The sequence below is a fragment of the Anser anser genome (assembly GCF_964211835.1).
Source record: "Anser anser genome assembly, chromosome: 14".
In the NCBI taxonomy this organism is placed as follows: domain Eukaryota; kingdom Metazoa; phylum Chordata; class Aves; order Anseriformes; family Anatidae; genus Anser; species Anser anser.
In genome coordinates, this window is record NC_139735.1 from 19,137,176 (window position 1) to 19,150,350 (window position 13,175).

Genomic DNA, 13,175 nt, shown 5'->3' on the forward strand with positions numbered 1-13,175 from the left:
CTCGAAATTAGCTTTTGAGAATTACAAACCAGTGATACTGGTTTATTTCTTTCAGGGTCTATATGTTGATGATGGAAAATATCCGAGACCTAGTCATAGTCAAAACCAATGAATACGGTTGGAGAAATGTCTGAATTTCTTGCATAAGATACTTTAAAATACCTCTTTGTCTGAGCACCTTTCTAGTTTTACGGTGGAGAATGTAAGCCTAACACTAGAACGAGAAATTTTGTTGTAGGTTTTTTTTATTATTTCAGGTAGATATTTTATTTTGAATGAGAGATATGGTAAAGTAGTACTATGAAACTGTCTAAAGCAGTAATTTCTAGGTGTTTTGCTGTCTCTCTTAAAAAATTACAACGGTGTGCCACCACTGGCCTATTTTCTTTTATTGAAGCCCTGTTAACCAGGGGGCCTGCCTTCCTTTTGTCACCATTTACCCATGATGTTTTTTTAATCCAACAGGAAGGACCGTGCCTATGTTGAAAAGTGCTGGAAAGATGTACAAGTGGGGGATTTTGTGCAGCTGCAGTGTAATGAGACCATCCCAGCTGATATCCTCTTGCTGTACTCCTCTGATCAAAATGGGATCTGCCATTTGGAAACAGCAAACCTTGATGGGGAGACAAACCTTAAACAACGACGAGTCGTGATGGGGTTCTCTGGCCAGGTAAGTCTACTGAAAATGCAGCCCATGCAGACAGGGGTTGGTCTGAGCCCATTTGCACCGCAGCTGCAGCCACAAAGTGCAGCAGTTTTGATGGGCTGGTTTCTTCAATACACCTGCAAAAATTTTTTGCTGTTACTGCTAATGCCCTGGGCAGAAGGCAGCACTTTGTCCCAAAAGCTCTCTGTTATTCTTGGACAGGGATAGCTGTATAAAAGGGAAGATTTACCTCAGACGGTAGTTGCCTGCAGGAAACTGCATCAATGGATTCCTAAGAGACAATACACAGTACTCAGGTTTGCTACTGAAGCAAGTCTTTCCTATGCATAAGCCATCCACACCCTGCAAGTAGTCAGAGCACATCCCATAGAAAAGCTGCTATTACTGAGTGAATTATTTCTGCATAGAAATTGGAAGACAGCTCGTGCAGCCCTTCCAGAGTGGCTGTATGCTTCTTTATGGATTTTGCTTCCCTGTTGCAGCTGATGTACTATTGCTCTTTCACCAGGCAGGTACACTTACAGGTAGGAATTGTTCTGGCTGTTCAACAGGCTGATTGTTCAGCTGGCTACTGCACCAATCTCATGTGGGCATTCTTTATATATGAGGTTTTCCATTTTTTCTTTTAGAGGCTGTGCTGTTACACAAAATCCAAACTTTTGCCTCAGTCGTTTATAATATGAAGAAGTCTTCTTTCAAATCAGAAAACACCCATGTGCTGTATTATGCTTCAGACCAACTGTTCGTGTTTTTTTGTTGTTTTGTTTTGTTTTGTTTTTTTAAGTTTTGGAGTCATTATTTAGATAAACTGTGTGTCCAGAAGTGTTTATACATACGAAGTCTTGTTACATAGGCAAAGTGGAATGCATTTCTGACCATGGTGATACCCAGTGCTCAGGAAGGTCAGAGCTCAAATAATCATTATATTACCCTGTTATTTTAAATTATTAGTGTAAACAGTATGTTGACTAAAAAAACCCAGTGTGCTAAATAGCATACGAGCTGGTTTTAGCGTGCCTGTCTACTACTACTTCCTTGTTCTTTGAGCTTTGTTTAATCTTGTGATTTAAGTGCTCCATAAAACTTCTCAGATTTAATTACATCTATAAAGTGTGACTCTTTAAGGAGGAATGAAATACGTATGAACTGAGGTTAGTTCTTTGGTTTAGGATATGCTTAGGAATATTGAATTCACATAACTTTAAAAGACAGAGATGAAGGAAGCTGTTTTGTTGGTTTTTTTTTCTTTAAGCCATTTTCTAACTTGAATTTTCTATAGTAAAATTCTTGTCATCAGAAGAAAATGTGTTGAGAAGAATCATCTTTCTCTACCCCTTTCTAGCTAGAAACCTATTAGGTTGTTCAATGAGTAATGAGCTCTCCATATTCCTCTTGCATCTTGCCATTCTCCTGTTGTACAAATATTTATAGGATAACCAAATAAGTATTGATTTTTCTCTTGAGTTTACTGAGTTGAATAAGATTCAGCAATGATCTTAAAAGAGACTGTAAAAATATTCAACCATGTGGGGCAGAAGGCATACAAAATGCCCTGATATCATCAAGCTTTTATTTTTCCTCCAAAATTTATTTTTTAGATCAGATTCTCTACTTGTTTGTGCTTACATTTTATTTTGTATGTATATGTATAAAATCTATGTATTGCTCAGAAAAAGAAGAACAGGAGAGAGAAAATAATTTAAGAATTAGAGCACAGTAAAGAAAAAAAAGAGAGACTTGGGAACTAGCACTGTGAGGAATTGCTCTTGCAGTCTGCCAAAGCTTTTATGAATTTCAGTGAAGGATTCTTAAGATTTGAATTTTCTGAAGGAGTCTAACTTCTGGAATTCTCTCTTGCTTTAGAAGAAGGTAGGGAAGCACAGCAGCAGACCTGATTTCCAGTTCTGAATCTCCTAATGGGAGGAGTTTAGATTCAAGTGGTTTTTAATTCTCTTAACGCTTTTATTACACAGCAATAATGATTCTCTTTCATGTTTCTCGCATCCCATTCTTATTACATGTTCTTGATCTAAAATGAAAGTCTTCTGTATCTTTTCAGCTGAGAAAGAAAAAGTTATGGCAATCGTGTACCTTTCATGTTGTCAGCTTTCTGGACTGCTTCACGCAGCCGAAAAGCAAGCCGGTTTCCTTGAGTAACGGAAATCAAGCAAAAGTGTGTGTCTTGCTTCAGCTCCCAGATCTTTTTCAGTAAGCACTTAGCCTACGAAGCTCCTTCTTGATTTGTCTCTCCTGGCACTTAGGACTCTTTCTCCCCCCTTCCTTCTTTTGGGACTTTTGTTTATTTGTTTTGCTGTTAGTCTGTTTTAGTCTTATTTATTTGACTGTATTCAAATTATTCAAGTATGCGAGTTCTTATTTTGTGATCATGTATTCCTTACCAGTAAAGCAATTTTTCTAATATATTTCAAAATCCATATTAACATTGAAATTATTTTCAGCTGATCTTGCTTTTGGCTGAAGACTGTTTTGTTTCATAAGGAATTTGAACTTTGTTACATTTACCTTAAATGAAGACAAGTGCATTTACTAACCAGCATCTGTGTTGTCTTGTCCAATACACAGCATTTTTTTAATTTAATTTAAGGATTTGTTAATCCAGCAAAGGAGATCTGCTATAGTGTGATAATGCCCTTCTGAAAAAAAAAATTTACATTATTTTTTGCAATTAAGTTTGCTTATGGTGAAATAGATTTTTGTTGACAAAAAAAAAAAAGAATTTATTTGTGTGCTATTTGAGAATTTAAAAATTAAAACTATAGGCAGCTTTCGCTCTTGGCTGCACCGTCTGGCTGTGTATGAATCCAAGGGCAGGGTTTTACCTTTTATTTATTTATTTATTTGTTTGTTTGGTGAAGTGCATTTACCAAGCCCATTTGTGTTAGTGTTTAGCATTTCAAGTACTCTTTGTATTTGATGCTCACTCCCAGTGTGTTTTCTTTTGCAGAATACTTTATTTGAACCAGAATTTTTCCAAAACACCATCATCTGTGAAATGCCTAACAATGATCTCAATAAATTCAAAGGGTACATGTAAGTATCTGTAACCCACAAGTTCATTTTGTGTCTTAGCTTTAATATTTCACTTGGGGGAGATATGGAGGGAAGCAACATATTTTGCAGAAATTGATTGACATCGCTATTATCTATTCCTGAACTCAGAAGTCAATATAAAATGTAGACTGGAATCTGGGTTTTAAGGCAAGGCAGGACTGAGGCTTGACATTGAATTTGCAGTTGTTTTATAAAAATTGTTCTCACAAGGCTTCAGCTCTTTTCAGAATTCAGATATATGTGCATTTATGTTTGACCTGAGGGTTAGGCTAAGCTAGATGTTAAATCTAAATCCTTCTTTATGTGTAAAGATATCTGGCTGCATGGGTTCTGATGTCTTCATATTTGTGGCCACAGGGAAAGGGTATCCAGGATCTAACAAACAAACCGGATTTTCTTCTGGACGGAACGCAAAAGACATCACCAAAAATCCTAATGAGCCAATGCATTAGTCTAAAAAAAAGTGCTTTTTTTTGAATGTAAACATAATTGTGTGAGGAAAAAGCTGCATCCTCTGTTCCTCATGTTCTTTCTTTCGTTAAATAATTTTGGGATAGGCATAATGGGGAAATCTATACTAGCAAATTCAGCAGATATTTCCCAGGCTACAAGATCAATTTGTATGGTACTGCTCGTGTCCTAAAGTTCTCTTACTTTCGAATACAGGGCAGCTGCTTCCCAAGGGCCTCTCCAGAATAATCCTTGATCCATGCTGATTCCCACACCAGGGAATTGTCTGAAATAAGCTGCTGCCCCAGACCAAATGCATTCTCCACATCATGCAACAAATTTAAAGAATTTAACTTGTATGAATGTATCAGCATGCCTGTACACGCCCTGACTTTTTTAGGTTTATTAGTAGCTAAACTAATAGTTAATGTCTCTGCCAGGGCACTGTAGAGAGCGTTGCATCTGGCATAGCTGCAAATGGCCAGATCCTCTGACATCAGTAAACCAGCAGATCCTCGCCTATCAGCCCTGACTGTTCCTAACCTGGTCTTGAGAATTTATGCCCTGTAAGAATGATGTGTCTAATAGCAATGTCATTCCCCTCTACTGTGATATCTTAAAACGTAAAAACAGGTCAAGTTTGTATTGATTGCTGGCTGTAGTTGCTGGCTTTGAGGACCGCTGGGTATAATCTAAATCGAAGCAATCGTTCCAATTAGCCTGCTGTAATACAGCACAAGAGCACTGAGATTATATAAATGTAGGCAATATGTCACAAGAAAACACAAAAACACACCGTTAGGACCCAGGACTGGCTTCAAAATCTTCGAATCTCTGTTGAAAGCCTATAACAGAAATCTCTTTTGGAAATGTATATTATCTCACCTGCTTGGTGCAATAGAGGACCTTTCTCTCCCTGATTCAGGGATAGATGAAATAATTTTCCTTGGAAAATGCATTTTTTTTTCTTTGGTCTTTTTTAATAAATTATTGATCATCTACCTCCCTGCTGTAAGACTGTAGCAGTACAGAACTCTCTCTGCTAAAAATGATAAGAACTTGGTGATGTCCATCTGACATGTCCTGGCCACAGCAAATTCTGCTCAAGGGGATGCAGGAAGGCTTCTGTTAAGTGATTTCACCAAGGCTAAATCTAGATTTCCAGAGAAAGATGTTTCTGGCATTATTTCTGAAAATGTGTTAACAAAGACAATTGAATTAAAATTTATTAACTAATAGAACTCCACATATAGGTTACTTAAATCTCATTGCACCAAAGCCTGGGTTTCATATACACAAAATACTCCGTAATCACTCCATCACTCCCCTTATGTTCAAATGCCAGTGAAGACAACTGAGCATCTGTAATTTGAAGGTGCTTTGGAAATCATACGCCTCCACTCCAGCTTACAGCAGTGAGCTTCTCCTGCTTTAACACTGCAAGCCAGAGCTGCCTTACAATCTTCCTCTGCAGACTCTTTAAGCAAACCTATTATTCTGCCAGCTTGTAGGTATTTGGCACCTCAACGTTTTTACTCCTCTCATTTTATGTCATGTCACGTGCAGCTGCAAATAGGCATAGGATTGTACATAGCCCTGAGAAAGCACCTAACCTTGCCCCCCATTTAAGTAACGCTGCAGTTTACTGGTAAATGCAATGCTAAATATCCAACAGAAAGTAGGAAAAGATACATATTCTGGAATAAGACTTTTCTTATGCTGGTACTTAAATAACAAAACCAGTTGGAGTGACTGAACTGAAAAATCTCAGTTTTTGTAGAGATCTCAGGAGAAGCCTACCAGAATGCATAACAAAAAACTGTGATGAGAAGTAGCTTTCATTTTCAGAGGGAAGTAACAAGTTGCCTGCCTGATGGGGTGCTGGCCTTACAATTTCCATCAAATTTTTGTTGCTCTCTTCTACTATCAGAAGGATCTGGTATGTAATGGGACATCTTCAACCAGGATGAAAAGTCTTATAAACAGCGTGAGAGTGAGGAAGAAAGCCTCAGCCTAGATACTTTTCAAGTGAACTGAGGTTCAAAGATGAGAAGCCCTGCGGTGGTTGGTAGAGAGACCTCTTGCAGGGTGCTGATACATTCATCTGAACTTCTACCAGCAGGCAAAAACTGCTCCACTTTCTGACAGAATTTAAACTGAATTAGGTTGCACAACGTATCTTGGTTTCATTTATGAGATACTGAATTCATCACGTAAGGTACTAGGTCAAAGCCAAATTTCATCCTATTGATATCATAATGCATACAAAATGTCAATGGGCTTTTAGAGATGCTTAAATTTCTCTGTAACTTCTTACTGGAGTCTTTACTGAAGCTGAGTGAAATACAAGCAATGTAGGGCCTTCGCAGTTCCTTGGTTTCAACTTGAATTAGACATGCATGCAGAAATTTTGTTTAATACTGTTTCAGAACAGAGAAGGACATAGCTTTATTTTACTTTCTTTTTTTTCTAGGGAAAAGCCAAATAACGAACGGATTGGTTTTAACATTGAAAGCCTTTTGCTTCGTGGATGTACAATCAGAAACACTGAGGTTGCAATAGGAATTGTTATATATGCAGGTAAAAAGTACTTTCTATAGTATTCATAGAATTTCCTTGTAAATATCCTTAAGTAAATATGCGTAGTCTAGCATCGCACCACAATTTAACATTTTAAGAACTGGTAGTACAGAGGGAAGAATACATAACCTTTTGAAGTAAAGGTGTTACTCATCCATCTCCAAAGCCAACAAGTCCTGTACTGGGTCTCTGGCAAGTGACAGTATCCTTGCGTATGTCAAGTATCTTGCTACACTTATGCAAAAATGTCTGGTCAAGTCAAATTTGATAAGGTGAGTTTAACTCTCAGCTCTGCAGCTCTGATTATAATGATAATTTCATTGGTTATAAAATCTATACTGCTGCCCTAAGAGGTGTCTCATTGGCTCCTCAGGGCAGAAACTGATGCAGTTAAAGATCCACCCAGCAAAAAAAGTAGGTTAGTTTTCATCATAAAGCCAACTGGTGCCAGTGCCAGCACATGGGAAGTAGTAGAAAAGCAGCTGGAGGTTACAGAAGAGGTGGCAGCCCCACAGGTTTGTGCTGACACAGACAGTGTGTGTCCTTACAACTGTGCATTTCATGCAGTAATCTACATGAACCATGCAAGACAGTGACAGTGCTCAGATCAAGCGCAGCAGTGCCAGGTTCAGCAGTGGGTCAGCTCATTTTTTTTCTCAGCTTCTTTTGCCTTTGGAATGTTACCACCACTTCTATTCAGTGAGCACGATTTATCATTGACTTTGTTGGCCATGCCCTCTTCTGCTCCAGAAGCAGCCTATTGACTACCAGTGTATCAACTCCTTATGCCCTCTTTATTTGTTGATGAAATAAAAGTCAGGTTAAAAACAGTGATTAACATCACTATTGGTTATTTTTACCTTTCTGGAAGTCATGTCACCTGTTGTATGTCTAACCAGCAGCCTGGAAGGCCTCAAGGCTGAGATACCTAAGAGAAAATAAGTCACCATTTTTGCAAGAGTCATTTACCTTACATTGACCTCCACAATTCATAATATTTTACCTAACAATCAGCCATTTTATTTCATTGCTATAGAAGTAGACTTTAAATGGCTACAGCTCCCAGATGTTTCCAAAATAGCCTTCACCTTGTAGGTCTTTCAACACCTGTCTTTCTGAACATCACAAATGAGGATGGTGCCTACCAGACCAAGGAGGAGTGCCAGACAGAGGAGGATATCACTCATTTTTTTGGACCTACTATATAAAGTCTCTATAGGAATCATGGGAGTAACTTCACAGATTCATAGAATGGTCTGAGTTGGAAGGGACCTTTAAATATCATCTAGTCCAACCCCCCTGCTGTGGGCAGGGAAATCTTTCACTAGATCAAGATGCTCAAAGTCCTATCCGACCCAACTTTGAACGCCTCAGGGGCACAACTTCTCTGTCTCACCACCCTCACCATAAAAAATGTTCTTCCTTGCATCCAATCAAAATCCAACCTCTTTCAGTTTAAAACTATTGCCCCTTGTCCTGTCACTGCAGGCCCAGGTAGAAAGTCTTCCTCTATCTTCTAATAAGCTCCCTTTATATATTGCATGTATAACTATAACTATATATGTATATATATAGTAATAATATGTATTATATATATTAAAATACATATATTGTTTTATTTTTTTACATATATATATTGTTATATACTATAACATCTCCCTGGAGTCTTCTCTTCTCCAAGCTTAACACCAACTCTCACAACTTTTCTTGATAGGAGAGGTGTTCAAACCCCCTGTTCATTTCCATGGCCATCTTCTTGACCCATTTTAACAGGTCTTATCTTCTTCTGTAAGGATTTCTATTTTTCTTCTCTTTGGTCAAGTCATTTCCCAGTATGCTCCTTTCAACATCAGCACAGATTCCAATGTGGGTCTCTGTTAATGTTGCTTAAGCTGCCAGCAGCAAAGGTTGGGAGTTTTAAAGTGATTCTCAAGATGTGATTTCATTGGTCTGAGTAAGTCTTCAACTCAATTTCCAGTTGTCATCTTATTGTTAATGTCAGTATAAAAGTTTATTCCTTTTCTTCTAAAATTAGACTCACTTGAGCCAGTACCTGCTTCATTTCTAGGTTTCTTTGACATTGATTATATTCTGGCTTTTAATCATGGTCTCTGACCTTTTCTGAGTATCCAAGATCAGTCACATTACAGCATGGCACGTTCTCTATTTTTATAACCCTATTACTCCTCAAACTTACTATCTAATGGAAGCCTTTGTGAAGAGCCGAGCCATCACTTAATGTGATTGTTTAGCCTGTGTAGTTCTCATCTGACCCAAGTATGATTTTGCTTTTCATGGCAACCGAAATGGTTCTACGCAAAGCAATAGCGCTAATGCACCAAAACCTAATTACAGACCAACAGCCAACATAGTTTTCTCATTGCAATGAGGACAGCAGCAAGAATTATATGCTTTTCAAGTACTAAAGTACCAGAATGAAAACAAGTTTTAGATGAGCCCATTAGCATCCAGAAATTTGATAGATAATGTACCAGTGGGGTGATAGGTGAGGTGCTGCCTTACATACAAAACCATGAGGACTCTAGGAGAAAAAAAAAGAGTAGTTTCTCTTATTTCTGACATTACATTTTTTGCAAAGTGATATCCTTATTAGAGGTGTGCAGAACACTCCTTTTCCTGTTGGTCAGCTGAGGTGGAAGGGAATAACAGAGATGAAATTTGGAAATAAAGCTCCTCACATTTTCTTGCTGAAATAAATCCATCAACATTCGTTTGAGGGTTTCTGCGTGGACTAGCTGGCTTTGTCATGTTTTTTGTTTGTTTTTTTCAACACAAAAAACTCTATTAAGCCGGACATAAAAGAAAAGTGAGGAACAAGGTTCGCACAGCTGCTGGAGGAACAGAAGTGCAGGCAGTAGTACTCTCCATTTCTGTGTAACTCGGTGGCTAGATCATTTGTTCACTGAAGGGAAGACCTGGTTTTCATTCTCAGTTCTGCCTACATGGGAGTGAACACACACCTCCTGCTTCACAAGTTGTATCCTGAATACCTATGTGGAATAAGCAGGTGTGTACATATACATGAGTTGGAAAGAGAGGAGCACTGGTGGTATAAACTGGTCCCACTGACATAGCTCCGAGTTGTGTAAATAATTGAATGTTCATTGAAATAGGAAGCCAAGAGTCCTGGCTCTTGGGTGAATGTCCTGAACATAAGGCTGGAGGGTAATTTTCTGTCTTGCAGTCTCCCTCAGTTAATAACTTTTGATGTAAAGCTGGAATGAATCCAATAGGAGTGATTAAATCATTCCTTACTTCCAGCTTTCAGTTAAAATTCTCTAGGAAAAGCCAAAAGATAGATGGCAAACAGTACCTCTCACATGCTGAACACACATGTAAAAAACACACACACAAAATAATAGTAAAATACAAGTCTGCATGGCCTGTATTTTCCAGGGAAAGGACTATAGGAATAAACATAAAATATACTATTTAATATAGCAACAGATGGTATCCAAATATGCTAATTGTGGAGCCACAGTTTAGATAATATTAATAAAATAGAAAATGCAATTTTTGCTTGTTAGCTTCTTACAGAACTCCTCTTTTTCCATTACAAATATACCAACTCAATTTTAATTCAGTAAGTTTTATGATTTGGGTATGCTTTTTTTATTATTATTTCTTGTCCTACTGTTTTGTTAGCACTTAACATCCACATAGTGAAAAACTAAGCAACGTTAGTATCTTTCACTGCTGGATCTGACGTCAGATACTGTTTAAGTTAATGTAGGAAATATGCCTAGTGGCTTCTAAATAGCTGATGGAAAATATTTAAAATATTTTTCAAATGTAGGTTTTGGGAATCAGTATAGCACTTAATCATGTTGATTATAAAATACCAAAATTCAATATTACTGTTGTTTTTCCTTCTATTCTCAGGGAGACTTGACTGTTATGTAGAAGCACATCTGTGCTTTTGAATCTCGGGATATTTGAATATTGATACAAACCTTTTGTTCCTGTTGAATCTGCTGTCTTTGGGGAAGTAAAATGTATATGACAACTGAAAGCTGTAATATAATGGAGGTCTTCTGTAAACCCCTTGATTTAGTCTATCATATGTTCTGATGTACAGTCAAATGAGAAGATGGGCAATAAAATTACTGAATGAAACTAGAGTTAAATTAGCATTAGTCATGAGCATCTTGCTCCCACGTTGTGAAATGCTTTAAAATATATATATTACATAAATATGATATCTGTTTGTGTTTTGAAGGTCACGAAACCAAGGCCATGCTAAATAACAATGGTCCTCGTTATAAGCGCAGCAAGATAGAGCGACGGATGAATATGGATATTTTCTTGTGTGTGGGACTCCTGTTCGCAATGTGCCTTGTTGGAGCCATAGGTGTGAAGCACTGATAAAAATCTTCTTTCTATTTGACTGTTTTTTTCTATATGGTGATTAAAACTGATCTTATAGACATGAGTGAGATCAGATCTAGAGCTGAAGGCCCAATGCTTTTGGAGTCTTTAGGCTCTTTGGTCTTCCAATATACAATTTAAAATGTCAAATCTGAGCAATTCAGATGGAAGGAAACTCAGCCATGGCTATAAATATTTCACATAAGACTCATCTCCACTGTGGCAGAATATGTGTAAAGCAGGCAAGTGAAAGCCGTTGGGTTAATGCATTGTAGGAATCGGTGCTAACAAATTGAGATATGCTTCCTGAATGGATGTTTGTTCTCCATGTATAACTACAGAATTAAAATGATGTAGCTTTACTTTCATTTCAGTGACATTCTCCTCGAATCCATTCAGGGTGATATTAGCCAGAGGTATCCGATTTTCAACCCGTGAGCTGCACATGGGTAATTCATTCAGTTTACAATCTCCACAGCTACCTTCTTTCCCAATGGCCCCTTTAGCAGGCTGAGATGAATTAAGTGTTTAGTTAGGAACGGTCTGCATTTTTCTGGGGGCTTTGCAGTGCCTCCCTTCATGTGAGCACACTTGAATATGGTAACTTGGTGGGCTGCGGTTATCTGACAGTAGTTTACTACATTGCAGATCTCAAAAACATTGTTTTCATTGCAGGTAAGCACCCTCTTGCCCTCCAGCTCTGATTGCAGTCTGTCCCAGGCAGGTCAGGATTAATGGGATTTCTTAACCCTGAGGAAAAGGGCCAGAGTTTAAGCCCGCTGAGTTTTGAATGGGTCACTGCTTTAAAGACATAACAGAGGCTCCCATGAACAATTTGTGTTCAAAGCCCCTGTTCTTTTTAATCGATTTCATCTCAGTGATAACTTGCTTAGTGTTACTGCTTTGATTTAGTTTTGTAGAGACAAAGTCAAATCTGGTGCCCCTGTCAAGTTCTCGTGAACCTTCCCCAGAGGCCTATGATGTGACCCACTAGCCAGTCATCAGTGTAACACCGTTAGAAGTAAGGGCCATCCAAAAAGATGAACGATAGAACTGACTTAATCACTTTTTTAATTTTGCTGCTTCATGTTGCAGTGGGCTTTCTTGGCACAGAAATGGGATTTCAGTTTGACAACTAAGCTCTATGCGAGGGAGAGAGAGAGACTTTATTTTCATTGTTCCCTGGCTGCTGTCATGTCGATTTAGAGACTTGTCTTTTTCTTCTGTGTAGGGGCCCTTGAGTAATAAAGTCCTTTAACTTAAGGTTTAAGGTAGTCTCAGATGAAAAAGCCGGCATTTAAAGAAAACAATTTATATGCTCAGGTTAAAAAAATAAAATGGTCCCATAGCTCTATCGTGAGTTCTTGCTTTGCAACATTGTCTGAACGTAAGGCTGTTATACAAGAAGAAATGTTTCTCATGGATCAATCGGTATTTTTCTTGCGTAGAGTGAAAAATGGGTGTAAGAAGTGACTTGTCAACTATAGTCGTCCTTCCTCAGTTGTGATTGAGGTCTCTAGCCATAAAATATTGCTGAAATGATTTTAATTCCTTTGGCAGCATTTTAGTAGGCAGATGCTGCAGAACAACCACTTGTTTAATTGATGCTAATAGAAGTTTTATCAGAACTGGGTATGCAAAGTGGACTAATAGAGGTTTTTGGCAGGAAAAAGGCATCAGGAGCAATGAATGATACACTGTGGATTGTTTGTCCTAGCTATGTGTCAAGTTTCTGAATATGTAAATTTAGTAACATTCCTAAGCAAAGTTTATGTCAGTAAGAGCAATATGAAAGATGGTAAAATAGTCCAGGTGGGATGTTGGTAAGTCCTGAACTGGAGACTTTGCTGTAGTAGTGCAATGAAATCTACTGATATTTAATGTACAGGGGAAGAAGCAGTTTGGGGGTGTGACTTAACTGATGGGAAATGGAGGAAAAGTAAAAAAGAGCTGCCTAGCTTGAATTATAGGAAGCATGTGCTAACAAAGAGAGGTGGAAGTTGAGAATGGTCAGGAA

General features: G+C 38.1%; 1 protein-coding gene across 15 annotated transcripts in view; it reads left to right on the forward strand.

Moving 5' to 3' along the window:
- Positions 1-13,175, forward strand: part of ATP10B (ATPase phospholipid transporting 10B (putative)) — a 159,477-nt gene that overhangs the window by 118,692 nt on the left and 27,610 nt on the right. For all 15 annotated transcript variants that reach the window (XM_083798075.1, XM_083798067.1, XM_083798061.1 and 12 more), the window contains 4 exons: positions 466-670; positions 3,633-3,718; positions 6,663-6,769; positions 11,010-11,141. In XM_083798075.1, coding sequence (XP_083654201.1) covers positions 466-670; positions 3,633-3,718; positions 6,663-6,769; positions 11,010-11,141 — 530 coding nt within the window. The remainder of the gene's footprint in view (positions 1-465; positions 671-3,632; positions 3,719-6,662; positions 6,770-11,009; positions 11,142-13,175) is intronic.